Below are 21,609 nucleotides of genomic sequence, written 5' to 3'. Positions count from 1 at the left end.
GCAAAATACAGAGTTGCTAATGAAGACAAATAACTGAAGAGGTTGGAAAATGTATAAAGAGCAAAGTGGCAATTAATGAGCAATGATCAACAATCACTCATTGAGCTTTTAACATACTTTATTTTTCATAGCCAGGATCTTTCAATTACTTCACTTCCTTGTACACCTCAATTTTGTAGAAAAACAGTGGAGAATACAACTGACATTGAGTCAGAAAAGCTGCCTACCACTGTCTTACACACAGCCCTGAAAAAAATTGGTACAGAGTGCAGAACAAGTGACTGCATTTACCCAGAACGTTCTCCTACAGTAACCACTTAAAATGTGCTGTATCACTGCTGAACTGAATTGTGATGGGTACTCAAGCACCATGAATGTGGACACCTCACCGCCACTAAGAGTACCAAAGACAACAAATTTCTCATTCCTTGAATAAAGAGGAACCCCTGCACCTGGAGAAGCATGAAATATTCATGTTGTTTAGAGGAAAGACATAGAGCACTGGAAAAATTACAAGCATTTACACTTTTGACTTTAAATACAATGAAAACCTTTATATAACACACATGTTTTCTTGTTGCAAAGATGAAAGCTTTCAGTACCATATACCCACAAATTTACAGTGATTTAAACAGCAATTGCTAATTCTTAGATCTCCAAAATAGATTTGTTTAGTTGTGCACACTTCAATTTATGAAGAATTGTTTTTTGCCCCAAAATTTATGAGTGTTCAACATGTAACATTGCTAAAAACTGAAAAGATTATTGACACACACATAAATTTCACATCATTGCCCCAACCTGGCTTCTGCAGCTACAGTCTGTAGTTACAACAAGCTTTACTTCAAATAAGAGGCAAAAAAAAAATTAATAGCAAAATAAACCCAAAACCAACCAACCAATCAACAAAACCCAGCCAGTCCCAACAACAAAACAAAGCCAAGTATCTGCATATGTTGAACTAACATTTTATATTATGCAGATTAATAGCATCATACTAGCAACCCAATACTCCTATCACTTTTACACTAGTTTTACTAATTGGGTTTCATTTCATTATATTAGAAACCTAGAGTAAGAAATTAACAGCTTTTGTGGACATCTGGTTCACCTTTCTTAAAAAACTAAAGCACTACAAGACACAAAATACATAAAGGATAGAAGAGAAAAAAATCAGAAATGTGTTAAAAATGCAGGGAGAACAAAGATTCAATTACATTTATGCATTTATGCCTTGAAGAATTGAGAACTGGGATACTAAGTCCAAATGAAGTCCTTACCTGAGTCAAACATATCAAGCAGATTCACTAATGTCTCAAAAGCTGCAAGGCGTACACTGCTGCCTTCATCTCTTGCCAGTTCTACTAATTCAGGAAGCACTACAGTTTTGGTTAGTTCTGTCCTGCAGATTGAGGCAAGCATTTAAAGATAAAACATAATAAATCAAAGTTGCAATGGCAAAACCAAATTCTGAAATTACCCTGAAATACTGAGTTAGTCATTCTTAGGGTGGCCAAAAAGGAAAAACTGACCAAGTTGAAACAAAATGAAAACTGAATAAAAACATGCATTTCATCTCAGGACTTAAGGTATGAAATTTCATCACTAAAAAAGCATTCAGATTAACTTCAAATAGATCACAGTAAATGAAATCTGAAAAAAATTCAAAGAAGTCCAGCTATTTCACTAAGAAAACCTCTGATCAATTATTCAGGAACTCCTCAATAAATTTCCAAGGGAGTAAATTCCAAAGTCAAAATGATTAAATACATGACTAGGGACTGAAGTACCTAGAAATCTTATGTTTCAAAGACCAAATATGAGCCTTCTTTGCAGAGGGTAAGCAGCTACTGCTCAGATAACATGCAGCTTCCTTACTCACCCTAAAAACACTGTCTTTTAGGCTTGTTTTATAGTCATAATGAAAGAGTTTCATCATAAGAAGGAATGAAAGACTTTCAGAATAGAAACTTTTTTCTTTTTTTTAATAGAAATCAAGATTTCTAGTGTTTGAATTTGTGTGTATTTGAGATAAGAAGTCTGCTTTGATGTGCTCTTGCAAATGAGTTCTTGGTCTGCCCAGCCATTAGTGAAAACTGTTGTAAGCACCACAATGGGACTTCGGCAATTCAAAATAGCCACAGATATGGCATTCAGAATTTATAATACTATCCAAAACATAACACTGCAGAGAAAAACTGATAAAATGATATACAGGGGCATTAACCAAAATGACAAAATCTAAGCTATGTTTTACACTTTGAGAAACTGTATATAGAGAGTTAAGCTGTCATTTCAATTGCAGTTTTTAATATAAAAATAATCTCAATCTCTAGGCTGTCAGATTTTAACACCCAATCAGACTATTCCTTGAGTAAGCCAATACAAACAATAACATTTTCAAATTTTACAAGTAACTAGTACCAACTATTTGTGCCTTGTAAGGTTTATTATTGATACTAGTAAATCAAACTGCAGCTAAACAGTATTCCTCCAAACAGATGATTCATCATTTTTTAAAGATTTTTTTATGCTGTATTACAAGAAAATCACGACACAATTTAGTAATAACATCATTAAACAGTAACAACATGTCATGAAACTTCTGTCATTCTGTGCCTTCATCATATTCAAGAAAACATGCTCAATTCCTTATTTTGCCTTTATTTTCCTACTACCTATTCATCCTCAACATAAAACACAGCAACAGTTTACACACTGAAAATACAGTCTACCATCTCTATGAGATTAAAGTATCTAAATCATTAGGAAGAGATCAGGCAGAAAACCAACAGAGAAAGCAGTGAATAAAGATACATAAATAATAAAAACAGACAGTGGAAAGGAAAGAATGAAAGAAAATTATTCATAATGGACCACTAATTAATGTTTAGGCATTTACTTCTATTAAGCCACTACATTAAGGCTGGGTAAATTGCCAGTAATAGTCCCATTTGCCACTCACAATATCTATGTTGTTTTTAGGTTTTCCTCTTCCAGGTATAAGACCTTCAATTTGATTAATTATAATTACACTCAACAGCATGCAGAAAATGTTATTTCCCTTCCAAAAAGACCATTTATTAGTATAATGTACTCCCCCCTTATTACGCACAGAAACAATTTTTTTTTGTTTCTTCTTCCTCACTCTTAGAATATCTTGATATCAAACAGCATTTGGAGGACTGAGGAAAACAACATCAACACAACACATCGCATTCCAATTTCAACATTTTGCTCGTGTATTTATCATATAACAAAATGGCTGAGAGCAAATATGCAGATTCACAAAAGTGCTGCCTGAAAGTCAACAATGAATTTTGTTCTCAACAGACTGAGTCACAGGTCAAGAAAATCTGTGCATCTATGATCTTTTTAAAACAATAAAAATATTCCAGTCATATGTGAAAGCAATGCTCTTCAACCACAGCCATATTCTATAATACAGTTATTTTATTCCCAGCTATATCAGGCATTGACTGAGGAATCCATGGAAATGTAGATTGTATATCATAAGGAAACAGCAAAAACAAAAACAAACAAACAAACAAAATAAACACCAACACAAAAAGGAACCATATACATGTGTGTATATATACATCATGTTATCAAACAAAGACAAAGACAAGAGGAAGACAACTAGAGAAGACAAGAACATACAACACAGGGAGAGCCAGAGAAGAAAAGTAAAGGACGATGTCCCAGATGAAGACACAATATTGAGGAATTAAAAACAAAAAGACATTTTTTGAAAACTTATTTTTGTGGCTTTCTTTGCTTTGGTGACATTAAAAGATTTCTAACATGACAGTTGGGACAACCCCTCCCTACAAAACTACAGTTCTGGAAGAAGAAAAACCATGATCAGCTCCTGAAAATACACAGAACCATCTCTTTTACATATCTTTAGTCTCCTACTAAACAGAACTCAGTCTTAAGATACATAACGGTACATGAGCTACGTACATGCAGCAAAAATAAATGTGATTTCAAATTATTCAGTACTTCAGTTCAGTAAAGTGCGTGTTAAATTTTCAGTACAAAATATTAATCAATACAGCCTTTCTTTTCTTCTATCATTTGTTCTTTTAAATCTAAAGCCGTTCAATATGGAAAAATGCTACAATGCTTTACCGTTCCAATCTACCTTTTGTTATAAAAGCAATTAAATACAAAAGCAAATTAATAACACTACTTAGTAATGAATAAAAATGAATAATACTGTTTCACAATATTTGAACTTTTGCAGGGCAAAGATCTTGCAGTAGGGCTGCCTGAAACAAATATAAAATTATTCTGTATGTGATAAAGGAAAGTTTACCTGGGAACCTAGAATTACTGTTCTGCATGACCTCACCTAAACAATATGAAATTAAGTGCATTACAGCAATCCTTTGCTCTTGCCATGAATATCCATTCATACATCTGAGTGCACTAAAACAGCCTAAACATGCGTCTTTCTGATATTTCATGGCTGAGAGGTAACCAGCCTTGTTTGCAGGAATTTCTGGTGCTTTCATGGTTTTCTGTTCATAGTGCTGCTTTGGGCTTTTTTGTTTGTTTTCAGAATCTAAATCACAACATCATTCTCCACTAATAAAAAATATTCCACAGGCACAAAAATAATTTCCACAAGTGTCAATGCTAACAAATATAAGTGCTTTGGTTTCAGCCTCATCACTGAATCTGTTCATAAATTCACAGTTGGAAAGGCCAGAGGGACTACTGAGATTTAATCTAACCACGTGTGTAACATGACGCAAGGAAACTCATTTCAGTATTTCTTCAAGTCTATAAGACTAACTTTTTTTAATTCCTAGCATAGGAAGCACTGTTTGTATGGTTCAGCAGCTCTACTATCACAAAGAAATAAAAATCTGAAAATGTAAAACAGCCAACTACAATCTCTAAGAACAACACTGTACACTCCAAATTCCTTACTAAGAAAGCATGAATTAAAGTTAGAAATTTTAGAAAGAATTTTTAGGTGTAACCATTACAATTTTGGATAAAGGTTTTGCAATTGAAAGTAGTTATGCAAGCTGTACTCACCCTATTCCTTGAGCTACATGTTCCAGTTGCCGACACATGCAAGTTCTTACTTCATACTCTACATCCTGGCACAGTGATTTTACCAATGGAAGAATCTCTCTTTTAACTCTAAGGACACAATTTTCATTAATATAGAACAAAAACATATATAATCCACAGTATTCACATTTTATCTATATATGACTTCTAACAGATAAAAATACTAACAGAAAGATGATTTTTTTACAGTCACTGTAATTTGCTCATATTTGCCCTACTATAGCCTTTACACTATGGAGATAGAAGGAAGGCTGTCCTCATTTACAGCTGTCCTCATTTAATAACTATCTTCAGAACAATTTTTGAACACACTGTAAGAATACCACAAATTATATAAATGGAAGTGCAAATCCCAATTAATCTTGTCCTTTTTTTGAAAACAAAGTACAGAATAAAGCAGAATGTTAATAAAAGGTTGCTTATTGAGTCAGAAACCATACTGAAAAATAGGACAGCTCTACTTATTTGGACACGGATTAATCTTTCCCCATGTAAACCAAGGACATTCCAAATCAGCATTTACACGATATGGTGGGTCCATGGATTGGAAATGCATTTGCTGAAAATATTTTAGAATTGTAAGACTGAATAAACCCTCCAAAAATGAGCTACACCTACCACTTGGGGCAGTTAAGGTATTCAGATTTACTTTCCCTATGCTATTCCTGCTGCTGTCCAATACCACAGACACCAAATCTAGGAACTGGATAGTGGCTGCTAATACATCTCCACATGCCTACACTAAAAAATACACATATATCTGCATGTGAAATTTGAGTAGACAAGATGTTAGGAAGAAGAGTTCGCAAGAGGGCTTTCTCCTCATGATATTAAACTCTAAGTCAATTCTGTTTTGCCTCCATAAGTTGCAGAGACATCCACTGTCTTATTTTCTAGCAGGATGATCAATAAACAAGAAAGACATGAAAATGGTACCAACATCATTCCATGGAAGAATATAAAAGCTGAAGTAACAATTTGGTGTATATCAGAAGGAATGAACATGCTAGTTATGTAGTGAACATTTTGTTATTATTTATTGTTAGCTTGATGAAGAAATCATTAAGAAAAACACATTTTCTTTTTGCAATATTTTACTCTTTTCTCAGTAACTGTTGTCCATAAACACAGAAATACTGATACACATTATGAAATTAAAAAATATATGCGATCTACTCACATGTGAGCTTCAAATTTGTTAGCTAATTTTCCCATGATTTTACAACTAACTAAGCGTGATTGAAGTGTTTGAGAAATCTGTGCCTTAGAAACAAGTGGATTCAGGATCTACATGAAGAAAAAAGAAGAAATGTCACAGGTAAATAATGCATTTCCCTTCTTTAAAAACAATAATAATATTAATATAAAAACTAGAAAAACATATATACCAGCGGTCATCTACTCCTCTCATGGAATTAATTACTACTAAAAATAATAATGCACTTTTGCATTAATAATCCACTAAAAATCCATTTTTAATATTGAGTTCTAATTATAGTATATTAAACTGATATCTTGGCCCAAATAGCAGTTCACGATTCATATCACAGCCACAGTTTTACATCTGTCTACTTGTGTTTTTATTTTGAGACTAACTTGTATGTGAATATTTATAGCTATTAGCGGGTAATTTTCACAACAGCTGTTAAATATGTTCTTCTAACAACAACAGAAAAAAAAGTTAGAGAAAGGAAAAGTAACACTGAGATCCTTTTTCATGAGTTTCCCTTAGGAAACATCAGCTTTAATGTGAAGCTGTGAAGCAAGAATTTCCATTGATTATGCATAACCAGGGACAGTTTTCATTCCCATGTAGATTCAGAAAATCTCCATGTTTAATTGGAGCTGTGCTGTCACTTGTTGGATCATCTCTGTGGTGCCACAAACAAAGATGTGCAGAACTCCACATTTAGATATCCTATTTTTGGCCCAGAAATAATCATGGAAATACAGGTGCCATGCCAGGGAGAGTATTAGAGAAAGGGTTCTCCGGCAACCTGCCAGAGTTCCCTACTCAGTCTCATTGCATAGCTCTACAAAAGGATACTACATATGCAGGGTAGCAAATAACAGTATTGCTAAAGCATTTTTCTCCTCTCTTACTAACTGAAATTTTGAGGTGAGAAAAGTTATGCTAACTAGAATACTTCGTAAATAAATATTTCATAAGTTATACGGAAAATGGTTTATTACTCATCTGATCTTTGACTATGAAAGCAAATGCACATTAGTAACTCTACCTAGATTTCGGAGCTGACTGTAACTTCTTTTTACCTTGTAGAAGCTTATTTTTCAACAGTGTTAGATTCTAATTACCTGCCAGTTTTAATGAGCGCTTTTAAACTACAGAAATGATCACATATTTACAACTCTATATAGTCCTAAACACAGTAAAATTATCTCTGTCTCAAAGCTTTTAAGCTTAACAATAAAATATGAATGCTCAAAATAAAACTAAATAAATTAGTTGAGTAAAGGAGAACATTGTGTTCCATTTCCTTCCTCCTCCGAAAGATACTCAAATGACAAATTAGGGCTTTAGGCTTTTGGTACATCAAGAACAACAGAAGCAAACAATGAAACGCATCTCTAGCATTCAAACCCATTCAGCAGAAATCCAGAATTTCCATTTGCTATCACATAATGTGATACTATCCCATAAACCAAAACAGGATATATGAAAACATGTTACTAAGAATACTCAGTGTAAGGGAAGTGTTACAAAGCATATAAACTGTGCTGGCGCAGTCTGCCCAGGGAAGTTGTGGATGCCCCATCCTTGGAGGCGTTCAGAACCAGGTTGGATGAGAACCTAGGAAGCCTGATCTAGTGCCTGATTTAGAACCTGGCAACCCTGTCTGCAGCAGGGGATTTAAACTAGGTGACCTTCAAGGTCTCTTCCAACCCAAGCCATTCTATGATTCTATATTATTACCTCATGTCTGATTGTCTCTTTGGGTAAAGCTTCTATTACAGCAAGAAGAGTTTCTAGCCATGCATTGCTGACACCTGTGAGAAAGAAATGGGTTATACTTTAAGCTGTACATTTAATGAGTATATGAAAACATCCATCAGTTTCACAAAATTATTTATTGAAGAGATTAATAGGAAAAGGAAACAAAAGACAAGCTATAAATTTAAAATACAGAGGACTGAGGAACGTCTCCAGTACGGAGCTGAAAGAGTAGTGATTGTTCAGACTGGGGAAGAAAAGTTCCTGGGGAGAATTCATTATGACTTTTTAGTATCTAAAGAGGCCAACAGAAAAGCTGCAGAAGGACTCTGTCAGGACGGGACAAGGAGTAACAATTTAAAATAAAAGTGGGTAGATTTAGGTATATGTGAAAGTGATGAGGCACTGGAGCAGGTTGCTCAGAGAGGTTGTGAATGCTTTATCCTTAGAGGTGTTCAAGATCAGATCAGGTGGGGCTTTGGTCCGCCTGGTCTAGTGGGAAGTGGGAGGGGGTTGGAACCAGCTAGCATTTAAGGATCCTTCCAACTCAAACCTTTCCTTGACTCTGATTAAGAAGCAAGATTGGGTAAGATGCAAATTCTGTTCATATTCCTCCGTGTTTTTAATTCTTAGAAGGGAAAATAATTTCTGTTTTGAAAAGAAAATTTTCCTCGTCCAGAAGCATTATCTTTTCTTATAAATCTTTCTGGTTTGATAAAAGGCCCATTTGAACACCAAAAAGAAGTTAAGAGAACGTAATTATCGCAAAAGAAACATCAACCCTTCTCTCAGTTGTCTCCACCACAGAATTCTGCTACTTAGTAGAAGTTTGGACTCTGTAACAACTTTTAGATTCAGTCCTTCAAATAAACTGTTTTTGAGCATTTCAATCAGTGTGAACAAATACTTTTAAATATCAGTGTGTACACGGTCAGCATGCATAAATATTTCATTTTATGCAAGTCTAGGTATAAGGTTGCTTACTGCTTTACAGAGTATTGTACTGTCACTAAGGAAACGAAACACACAGCAGTAATCAGTCATCACACAGCATAGCTTACAGCCCTGACCTGCATCCCTGTGTTCCAAATTCTGGAGAATGATGTGTAGGAAGGAGTGGGAGTATGTATGAATGGACACGGATTCATCTTGCAGTACAGTTAAAAATGAAACAGCAGCTGTTAACTGCATTTCCACTCCTGCAACATGCAGCACCTCCTGTATAATTAGAAATTATATCAGTTTAGAACATGAGGCAGAAATGCATTGAAAGAACACTCAAACTCAAAAACATAAAGTTTTAAGAATAAGTATGCAAGAACCTGAAGAAACTACAAAATTGGCTAAAAACTATTTTCCCTTAACAACAATTACTTGAAGATATTATAATATCTGATTCTATAACAAGAACCCTTTAAGAAAAATAAAGTTCATTTAAATATATTTTCTGACTTTCAATTTCATCAATACATAATAGTATCTACAACATAAACTGAGATGTAAGAAGAGACCAGACAACCACCTCACTTCTGCTATTTGTGCATTTGAATTATAAGAGATATTTTATTGATCCAGTGAGTAACACTGAAATAACAGAATGTAATTCAAATTTCATTCCTTCTCAGGCAGTACGGAACAGTAATGAGCGTGTATATTTATACACACATACATGTATATATATACACACACACAGAGATCATAAAAATAGAGCAGGATGTACCAGAATATTTATGCAGGTAGCTTGGCATCTACTAGCACTCAGATTTAACATATAAGAAATGCAACAATTGGGTTGTCTTAAAAGCATCTGTTCAAAAGTCAAACGGATAATATGAAAATGAAATATTATTAAATTTGCAGAATGGAACAAAAAGCAAGTTTAAGTTTGACGTCTGTTTGCAAAGAGCTTGCAGGATTCGTTCTAGGACTTAGCATTCATTGACTTCACTGTAGTTCAGACTGTTATGAACCAGGCTATACAAATAATATTTGTAAGGTTTAAAGCTAAAAGGAGCACTTAGATTTAGACAGATTGTTTATATTCTAGAAGCTATTATATTTCACTCTTCAACCTCTGCCTCAAGCCCATTAGCTTAAGTTTCATTTCATCTATCACCCAGAAAGGCATTCCATTTAAATTTAAGACACTGCATGATGAAAAACACACTGCTTTTCTTTGTTAGGTGATTAAAGATTGATAATATTTATTATTAACAATGTCTCCTGCATTCACCATTTTTCTGCCTTCGGTTCCTAAATCTTATTTCTTCACACAATGCTTTCAATTAAATATCCTTTATGCAGGAAGATACTTTAAAAAAGTAAGTACCTCCTGATCTGAACATACTAAGATCTAATTTCCAGCATACTGTCAGATATTTTCCAGGCCTCAGGCCCTAATCATGCTAATGACCATACTTTGGGTTTTCTCCACTGTTCTTATATAGAAAACTATGAACTGAAAATCATATTTCCATAATTGATATTTTATTAAAGAAAAGACTATCACACTTCCACATTGTTATTTCATGTTCATACTAGCAAGAATTATTTCGTTGCAGAATTGAAGCAGAACATTCATTTTCAGCACCTTATAATCTCAACTTTTACATCTATAAGACTATTTTTCTATTATATAAATGCATAAAAACAAGAATTTATTAATACTTAAGCATAGCCTGAAAATATCTTTGATGGAAACACATCAGCTCTGTAATATCTGACACAGTATAAACAATAACACATGCTCTCTTCTCTTTCTTATTACTGAATCTGCCCATAAAATTATGAACATAGTGCTTTGAAAACAATTTCTATAAGCATTCATGATTTTCTATCTATTTTCACCATACAGAGCACATACATTCACCCAAAAAGCTTCACACAAACACCATGGTCTTTTAGCTGACAATTTATGTATATTAGAAACAGGCTTAAAGCAAAGTGGTCAGTTGCATGAGACCACACCAGAGATTGCTCTAAAACAAAATGTTAATGGTACAAGTAGAAGACTAACAACACCCTGAAAAAAGGAAAAGAATAAACATAAATAAGCAATTTGCTGTTATCAAAACAAACTTTCAGATATTTTGATAGCCAAAAATAATATATAGCCTTAGAATCACCAAAAGCCACTCTAAAAAGCATGGTAACATGTTCAAAGTCTTCACTCCTAACGTTGCCTCGTATCACTTTACATAGCAAATAAGAATTAATATCTGCTTCCATAATGCAGTCTCATTTGATTGAAGCTGCTCCTAAAACCACATCTTAAATGCACTTTTTCAATTCTTCCATGCTACTTTTGGGGCACTGGAGAAACAAATCATTCTTTTTTCTTAAAATACCTCTTATACAAATAAATAGGTATACAGAACTATTGTTTAACATTTCATGAACAGAATGCATTTACCACAGCAAACAGTAGCGTATCAAAAATGTGGAGGGTAGCACATGAATCTTAGGACAGCTAAAAGCAAAACACACTTTTCTGGATAGTGGGATGTTGGATCGAATGAGGTTGAGAACATAAAATTGAACCAATATGAGTGGCCAGTCCACAAAAAGAGCTCTCAAAAAGGGGCCAAAACATTGGTAAATCTTTACCAGTGTTACTTCTGCTCTCCTGTTTTAATAGTTTTCATAACAGATACTATCTGCAGTACTACTTAAGTTCAGTCAATTAATGGGGAAGATCTGATGGACATTACTCCCCAAGCACATTTGCAAAATAAGTATTTGGGATTTATTTTTTCCCTCTTTTCACCTCTTTAATGTACTTGTACTGATGGAAAAAGATACATTCAAACCTCATTACACACAAACTTACTCGGATTTTTGGTAAAACTCGACGGAGCGTTTCTGCAGGATTCTGTCGCATCAGGACGGGAAGATTTGCAACCACACTCGTTCCTTGGACATCCTGCCCAGAACTTACAAAAACACACACATACGTTACTTGCTAAGACTATTGCAAGCACACAACTTTCATTTAAAAAGAGAAAACAACCCTCTGTCCCCCTCCTTAGATTATTCACATAATACATCAAAACAGGCATTACTTTTTTTTAGATAAATAGAAAACAGCACTAAAAGCATCTCAATCATAAAAGCTGTAATGTATAATTTCTAATATGGAATGTAATGATTTTTAGTGTAGCTTCAGAAAAAACATACAAGAAGTTTAAAGATGTTTTTTTTAAACTGGACAATCAAGGCAGTGACTTTATGGAAGCTTCTCTTTCACACAAATATGGGTGATAAAGCACAGAAAAAAAGAACATACATGTAATGTTAAAACAGAAACCTACCTATTTTGCATTTTTGAGGGAAATCAAATGTACATTACCAAATTTGATTAAAGAAAAACCCAGAAGCTTAACTAGATTACAGATCTTTTATGTTTTTCCTTAACCTATGTCACTGGATGGTATCCCACAATTTAAAGAGGAACAAAAAGAGGGAAAAAAAGAAAAGGAATAAAAACAGAAGGCAGATGGGAAGGAAATGGTAGATCAATGAAGTATCAATGAAGAAAATGCATGAGATGAGAAAAAAAATACCCAAGCTGATAAATTTCCAATATGAAATTTGAATATGAATATGAATAATGAATAAATTTCCAATATGAAAATCCAAAAGAGACAGGATCAAGTATAACCAAAATGAACAATACAACTAAATATCAATACATCCTTTCTCCTGTTTCAAGGGATAAAATTTGTTCTTCTCAACAAATTAAAATTTGTCCCAAAAGTTAAGAAGCTCTATTATAAATGAGCACATTACACTCAACCATACGCACGTGAGCATTTTTCACAGTGTAATAATACAATTAACTGCGCAATACAATTATACATACATTTAAAAAAGAAAGTCAGAGTAAAACTACTCAAAACTATTTCCATATACCACTCCCCATCCGATAGTCATTGCAAGCTGTCTTACTTGAACACAAGAGCTTAACAGCAAGGTCTAAGCACAGCAATTCATCACAATAAAGTAGATTTACATAACAATCTTCCAGTTTTGTTTTGTTACTTAAGTACATTAGGCAATTCATAGTTAAGATACAAAGCCTTTCTGCAGCATTTAGAGGTAAAAAAGGTTCTAAATATTGCACTAATGCTAAATAATCGTAACATTTATATGTTTCAAAAAACCGAGGGGAAATGATAGTTATTTATAGGTACATTCAAGAAGGCCGATTTAAATCTGTTTTCTTAAGTGCATACAAATGCATAGCATACCCTAAGAGAAGCAGTTTATGCTCATTCAGTCTCTGCAAGCTGGAAAGTAACACACACAACAGTTCACTTCTGTGCTAAATTACCAACCTGCAGACAGGAGTAATTATTGAACACTTTGACTCCAAACCATCACTGTGCGTACGGTACCTTAACCTTTGAAAACCTCTGCCCCAACAAAAACTTTCCAGATAGTGAGAATCCTGATATTGTCTTTAGGTCTCTCTTTTTTTTTTTTTGTTTTTGCAAAGTCTGTAGGTTAAAAATTCATGATGAAATTACGCTATCTTCAGATGATTATGGGTGTCTGTCTACCCCGAAGGCAATTTTCCTGTGAAGTTTGCAGCCATGTATTTTACCACAAAATATTAAGAACCATGGTTTCTGGTCAATGGAAATCCAAAAACGTTCCTTTCTGATAAATCCATCTATTTCATGTTTTCATACATAGATGATCCCTCTTAGTTTATCAAAGATAATGTGATCTGAAGTAAGACTACCAAAGTCAAGTCAGCAGATCTTGAGTTCCATACTGATTTATCATGTGGCCTTAATACCACCTTAATACCAATACCTCAGTGATGACCAGTTTCTCTTCCTTCACTTTCCATTTTCTTCACAACAGTAGCAGTAAATTTAAAATATCATTTTCTACGACTCATTATCATGTGAAGTTCCTCACTCTTCTCAACTTTCATAAAGTGATAGTATGATATTTAAGAGGTGCACATAAATTCACAATACCAGAACCCAGTAACAAAACTTTAATACAAAGTTCAAGCACCTGAAAATAGGACTAACTTCAGATAAGTAATTTCAAGGTCAAGAAGATTTCACAGCATATAAAAACAAATAACATTTCCTATATTTCTGAATGTAGATTTTTTTTACTCCTCTTACCTACCTTTTGTTGTTGTTGTTATTGTTGCTGCTATTTTTAAATACAGTAACTATCCTATATGAAAAAAGTTACCAACAGTACTGTTAAGACTACTACTCATTACTGATGTAGAATTAAGCTAAATAGATGTTCTTGAAAAGTCTGAGGAGCCAATTTTATGGCTGGTTACCATATCTATCACTACAAATTTTTAAGCGTTGTCTGTAATGGGTGAAAAATTTTGATAGAGCAAAGTTAAAACCCTTTTTAACACCATTCAAAGCCAGTGATAATGGATAAAAGTACAGATTTTCTGGCTGATTTTAATATTAGCATTCCTACAACCTTATTAGGAAGCATGTGCAAGTTCTCTCAGTAAAAACATGTTTCTCAGTATCATCTAAGCTCAGTGACAGAACAGTATTATGTCAGCCACTGGAAAGGGATCTAAATTAATAAATAATCTATTCACAGTTTGCATTATTGTTGCATTATTCAAAACCACATTATTGGATATTTTAGTGAAATGAATAATAAAGCTTTTCATCTGCATATCAGATTTCTCTGCATGCTACATGCTAATTCCTATTATGTTTTAAAGCAAAATAGGGAAATCTAGGGGCCCCAAAGTGGAAAAGGGTCACAGGGGAGAAGAGGCCCACATCTTCTTTCAATGCAGCTTGCAGTCTCAGCAAGGAAAACATGCACACCTTTATATTACCCAGTAATAACACAAAAGGTCAAGGTAAATTGAAGCAGCTCTATTTTCCGAATACTTCATTCAGTCTGTATCAAGGTAGAAGAAATTCTAACCACTAAAAATTACAACCAGTTTCATCAGTCAGAAATACAAAGAGAAGGGCAGTGTTTCCCTTTAAGGCAGAAATGCTGAGCACTTGGCCTGCTGCCAATTAACAATGTGAAGCAGGAGGCATTTCAACACCTACACAGCCTGTAATTTTCCAACCATGGAAGATTTTTCTTCTGTTCCTACCAAAAAAGCTACACCATTGGTTCCTTCTCCTTTAAATGTTAAAGCCTTTAGGAATAAAGTGAATTATTGCTAAACATTCAGATTAAGGTATTTTTGTACTAATAAATACTAAACAGTTATTCTCTTTAGTCAAATACTATTATGAGGGTGCTATTCCTTTATTAACAGTACTAATTATAGAACACTGACAGAGCCCTATATTTAGCAGCAATTTAGCTCAATCTTTTTTTGTGCAAGGAAAAACCTTACAGATAACACCATTTAAATACAAAACTTGAGAAGTCATCTTCTGAGCTCATCCTACAGGAGATACCAGTGACTATATAATGCTGGGAATTGTCATCCTGGGATGAAAGCTCTCACACCTGAACACTCCCATCTTAATTCTCATCATCTCTGCAACCCCAGCTGACCACTGCAAGCCAGCAGTACAAGAGCAACTCCAACTACAAGGTTCATTAAAAACCTGGTACTTCTCAAGGGCAAAAGTAGCACTGGGCCATCTCCCTTCAGCTCCTGCACTCATTCTTGCTTGTCTCCATCTACCTGCATACAATGATGTCTACACTACACAAAACCACCTTGCAATTGGAGTAAAATCCACTTAGAAATCCATTTTTAAGCATATGAGGGACAAAAAGACGAATGAGAGTAACCAACATGGCTTAGCAAAGGGGAAATCATTCCTGACCAACCTGACAGCCTTCTACAATGAGATGACTGGCCCAGATGTAGGATGTTATTTTAGCAAAGCTTTTGACACCAGCTTCCATTTTTCCATTCATGGTCAAATTGAGAGAAGAACAATTGAGACAAATGGAAAGTGCTGCAGGCTGAACACAAGACGAACTATTGACCAGGCAAAGCAGCCAGCTGGAAGCCAGTTGCTAGAGGCTTATCCGGGGGATACATACTAGAGGCTAACATTTTCAGTAATTACCTGGATGATGCCATTTAATGCACCCCCACTTAGTATGCAAATCATAGAAAGACAGGAAAAGTGCCTAGTACCCTGGAGAAATGGACCAACAAGGATCTCACAAAGCTCAACATTGGGAAATACTCTCTAAGTCCTGCAGCTATGTAGGAACAACTCCGTGCACAGGCCAGGTCCCAGGCAGGACCCAGACATCTGACGGATTCCACATTTACCAGGAGCCAGTAACTACACTTGTGGCAAAGAAGGTTGACAGCATCCTGGATGAAAGAACATCATCAACCAGATAATTGCTCTAAATCTCATAGACAGACCAGTCCAGTGAAGGACCACTATAATGATTAAGAGTTTACAGCATTTATTATTGTTCTTGATGCCTAGTAACAGGACGAAAGGCAATGTGCACTGAAATACAGAAAATTCCACTTCAACCTTAATAAAAATGTGTATATGAATAAAAAGGTCCTTAACATCAGAGTTCTTTAAACACTGGAATGATTTGCCAGGGCATACAATGGATTCTACCCTTAGATATGTTCAGACCCTGAGGTCATGACAATAATTTCACCCAGGCTTGAGCTCCCCAGGAGCTCTCTTCCAGTCACAGAGAAACAGCCTATGTTTCTACTGACTCTACAACCACATGCAGGATGCCTGTTTCCAACCATACAAGCAAATTTTCAGACTAAATCCCAGCCAACAATAAGATTTCTTGTCTTTCAAGTAGGTACTTAAAATAAAGGCTTCAAAAGTTCAACATGAACTTAATTCTAAAAGCTGATTCTGCAAAATGAGAATAAATAAATAAAGAGTTTGCAGATACTCAATTAGAAATACTTGTATCTGGAAAGGTAAAGGAAGACTACAGCTCCTTCTACAGCATGAACCCAAATTAGCCACTGAACAATCCTCAGGAGAATGTTACTGCAAGCGAGTTGGAAAAGAAGAAGGATTTTCATCTTGCTCCTTTGCTGGCTCTGGCCTGCAAAAAACGCACTGACAGGAGCAGAACAGAGCATTGTAGACAGGACTGAAGTACAGATTTTGTTCAGTACTGTTGCTTTGTAGTTCAGCAAAAATGATTTGCTAAATAGCATTGAATTAAGCACTGAAATCTGTGCTTTGCGTAATTTAGTTTCACAAACCTAGAAATTCTGATGCATAACTGCATGGGAATAGCATGCTAACTCAGCACAATGACATCATTTTCAGTGCAAAATTCCAAGAAGCTGTGTTGGTCCAAATCCACATTCCCTAGGGGAAAAGAAAAAAAAAAGTTTACCTACTTTGATGAGTGAGGCATTCGAATAACAAAACACATTTCAAAATCTTATTCTTAGTATTTACAAAATTTACATACTGTAGATGACTTCAAAAATATAAATTCAGTGCCTTAGATTTCACTCGCAGAATTTACGTACCTAGTAATTCTGTGTTGTTATTTTTGTAACTCAACCTGATATGGATTACTACTACAAAATTTCTTTGCCTCATATAGTAAAATTTAGAAACCAACGACAAAAAATGCACAAGAAGCATTATCAGACATTGAAATAGGATGCCTAGAGGTTGAAGAGTACTTGGAGACATTCAAAAACTCATCCAGACAAAGTTCTCAGCAACTTTATATAACAATAAATTAGATTCAATTGGGAAGCTGGGACTGCATTGAGCAAGCCGTTCAAACAGATGACTTACAGAGGTCCCCATCTCTATGCTGTGATTGATTCATAGATAACCTCCTCCTCATATAAAAGCTCAGCATCTGACATGATTTTGCCCTTTTCAAAATCCTTCAATAGCAATTGTATTTCCAGGATTTCTGTTCTCCAGTACAGTGGTTGTCAAGGCAAACTAGAAATCCTGATGAATGTTTGTCAGTAATATAAAAGGTGCTCGGCCCATAAGACTTTCTTAGAGAATCTTCTTTGCATTTATTGCAAGGATTTTTATATAGAAGATTTTACCATTGGTAGGTTAATTATAGAATCATAGAATCACAAGGTTGGAAAGGACCTCTAAGATCATCTAGTCCAACCGTCCTCCCTTTACCATACCTACAGGAAACCCCTAAACCATATCTCCTAATCCTGAGAACTAGAAAAATGTCCTGAAATTACAAATATTCAAATATAATTGTATTTCAAGATGAATCCTTCTTGGATAAAATATGATCTTTCATTTTCTTGAAAAATGCAGTCCTTTCCAAACACTGCTCCAAGGCATATCTGAAATGCAGTAATTTTCCTCTTATTTCATGCTATCTACACTTATGTTTTAAGCATACTTCTGTAAGCATAAATTATATGAGTGTCTAAACATCTATTTGACATATTTAAGCGTATAACAAGCAGATTTAGTTCCAGGAAAGGATTTGTCATTTTGTTAAAATAACTCCCTTTAATAGCCTCAGCTGAACAAAGGTTTAGAAGAATTAGTTGTGGAAATATTAACAGCTTTGAGATTACATAAGAGAAGTTTTATAGACAACATAAGTGCTGTAAGAAAACCTGTATATTATTCTCTATCATGTTGTGACAAAGCAAAAGCTTTATCTGATCACTGGAAATGTGAAGATATTTGGGATATATCTGATCTTTAAGAATATCATAGAACAGGCAAGGTTGAGAGGGACCTTAAATGTCATCTTCTTCTAATCCCCTTGCTGTGGGCTGGCTGCCCCCCACCAGGTCAGGCTGCCCAAGGTCCCATCCAGCCTAGTCTTGAACACCTCCAGGAATGGGGCATCCACAGTTTCTCTGGGCATCCTGTGCCACTGCCTCACTGTCCTGAGTAAAGATTCTCTTCCTAACATCTAACCCAAACATCCTCTCTTCTGGTTTAAAGTCATCCCCCATTGTCCTATCACTATGTATTCATGTAAAAAGTTGGTCTCCCTCCTGTTTATAAGCTCCCTTTAAGTAGTAGAAAGTCACAATGAAGTCTCCCTGGAGTCTTCTACAGTGTGAACAAGCCCAATTCCCTCTACCTTTCTTCATAGAAGACATTCTCTCATCATCATGGCCCTCCTTCGGATCCACTCTAACAACTCCACATTTTCTTTGTGCTGCATTCCAGATGGGGCCTCACAAGGGCAGAGCAGAGTGGGAGAGTTACCTCTCTCTCCCTACAAGCCACGTAACAACCTAACAGAACTAATATAAATCGTTCTGGAAACAAGTAGCCTTTTTCTGTAGATAATAAGGCATTTTAACATCTGTGTACACCAGCCTTCACATTCATGAAAACTAGGGTAATATTCAAGATTCTAGTAGTAAGAGATAAACCAGACTGAACTAAGCCCAACACTGTTAAGTGTCCAAAGGAGCATCAAGAAGCTGTGCCCATCAACCACTCCCACCTTATGGCCAAATCTAATAGAGAAGAAACTCCTATTATTATTATTATTATTATTATTATTATTATACTATTTCTATAGATTTGCCGAAAGTGAGATGAATCTGAAAATATAACATTTAACCAATGTTCATTTTAAGTTAAATCAGAAGTCTTAGTACTATCCCAGTATGACCATCTCATTACAACTGGCATCATAACCCTTTTATATTAAAAAATACAATTAAATATATATATATATTTTCCAAAATCACCTTCTCAGTCTTCTACTTAATAACTATGTGCCCAGCATAATTTTAGAGCAAATATGAATAAAATCTACATATATGAAAATAAACAAAAGAAGAAGAAATGAATCTGATCTTAGTACATTATCCAAATATGCATCCCTCCAGTCCTACTCACTGTATCACCCATAGATATAGCTGTATATGCATGGCATGGAAGAAATAAATGCCTCAAATGACCTACCAAGTACTGAAGTCAACTTAGAGTCTTCTTCAACTTATGAGTCATTTTACTGTGGGGCATCATACACATCAGATCCAAAAGCTCCCACTTTTATCACTGTGTGTCTGCTTATCATGTATACTCATTCTTCCTGAACATAACACATTTCATATTTTATCACTTCTACACTGTTTTTTCATAGCAGCTCTAATCTGACACTTGTGGAAGTAGATGAGAATCTTGTCATAAATATTTATATGTACAAACACTGTAGTGACTGATCTAACAGAAGATATCACTTCCCTTCACCTCATTCCTTACTGTAAGTCTCTTTGAACTTCATTTAAAATCTGACTACATTATACTAATTCCATCACCACCCTATTATGAAAAGCATATCACAGGTTACGAAAGCTAACACTACTGGTCTGTTCATCTGTGTTGCTTCATTAAAAAGCAGAATAAGAATAGCCCAGAATAACAAACTAAGTTGATACATCAGACGCTTTAACTTAGACAAATTGTACATGAAACATACTTTGTATGCAAGTCGACTGTCTACTTCTGAAATGGCACAGTAAACTGAACCAAGAGAAAATGAAAGAGACAAGAAGAGATATTTTTAAAATGTTGAATACAGAATTATTCAAATGCTTTCAAATAGTATTGGATGTCTATTCTAGAGTAAAGCAGCTATGTACACAAGCAATGCAAAGTCAAACAGCTAACTGCAGCACTGTCTCCTCATCCATCAGCAGCAACCACAGATCAAACGTAACTTCCAAGAGTAATGTGCAAATACCTAAAAATCACTTCAATTTAAGCTGTTACTGATTCACATTCAGTCAAACAAAGAAGTGGCTTTCTTGATTCATGTTCACTTAGGAAAGTGGGGCAAAATTCATCTTCTTACTTAAAATGAAAGAAGAGTCAAGAGTTGCATCTCTTAGAAATATAAAGGATTTCTTCCACTGATGGCATACAGCTTGGACTGCAAAGATAACCAAAGCAGATAACCCAGGAAACACGTTGAACAAACTGAAGCAATTACAGGACCTGCATATTTCCATGCCATTAGCATTGAATAATTTCAAACAGTAAAATAAACTATGTCTTATATATACACAGATAATTCATCTTCTTCTACATTCTTATTAAAAATCATTAAGAGCACAGCATCAGAATCCTTCTCTCTACCCAAGCAGGTTTTGGTAATTATAATCCCAGGCCTGTCTTAATAATGTTCTCTACCTTCAAAACCACTACAATGATTTTAAATAGACCCCTGTTAGACTATTCTTCCCCCTTCACAGAATCATATTTTAAATTATTTCTAATGGTACAATTATCCCAAAAAGTGTTTGACATTCTGCAATGGAATGAATAAATAAAGCATTTTCCAGTAATTCCACCCACATTTACTAAAATTAGTTCAGAATCATCTCTGAAGAAAAGAATATATTTCCCTTTCAATACATTTAAAATATACTGAACTGCAAAGATCCTTCACAGTATATCAGCTTTAACCACCAGAATGCCTAGCATATCTATTTACTATGCCATCATCAGTATCCTCCTATGGCTGTAAAAGTAACACAGAAAAGAAAAATTACAGTAAAAAGCAACCACTGATACAATACAGTTTTTCCTCCTTTGATTGGATGACGGCAAAGAAAAAGAAAAATAAGATGCATGAAATTG

General features: G+C 34.8%; 1 protein-coding gene across 6 annotated transcripts in view; it reads right to left on the bottom strand.

The window, feature by feature from the left end:
- PPP4R4 (protein phosphatase 4 regulatory subunit 4) overlaps positions 1 to 21,609 on the bottom strand; it is a 59,836-nt gene that overhangs the window by 26,758 nt on the left and 11,469 nt on the right. For all 6 annotated transcript variants that reach the window (XM_015865362.3, XM_015865363.3, XM_015865364.3 and 3 more), the window contains exons 3-8: positions 11,874 to 11,976; positions 9,115 to 9,262; positions 8,027 to 8,100; positions 6,272 to 6,378; positions 5,053 to 5,160; positions 1,281 to 1,402 (exon numbers count right to left, since the gene is read on the bottom strand). In XM_015865362.3, coding sequence (XP_015720848.2) covers positions 1,281 to 1,402; positions 5,053 to 5,160; positions 6,272 to 6,378; positions 8,027 to 8,100; positions 9,115 to 9,262; positions 11,874 to 11,976 — 662 coding nt within the window. The remainder of the gene's footprint in view (positions 1 to 1,280; positions 1,403 to 5,052; positions 5,161 to 6,271; positions 6,379 to 8,026; positions 8,101 to 9,114; positions 9,263 to 11,873; positions 11,977 to 21,609) is intronic.

This window comes from Coturnix japonica, chromosome 5 (assembly GCF_054131305.1).
Source record: "Coturnix japonica strain WE chromosome 5, WE-NBRP24, whole genome shotgun sequence".
Classification (NCBI taxonomy): domain Eukaryota; kingdom Metazoa; phylum Chordata; class Aves; order Galliformes; family Phasianidae; genus Coturnix; species Coturnix japonica.
Note: the sequence above shows the minus strand (reverse complement) of the source record. Positions and strands in the feature narration are given on the sequence as shown.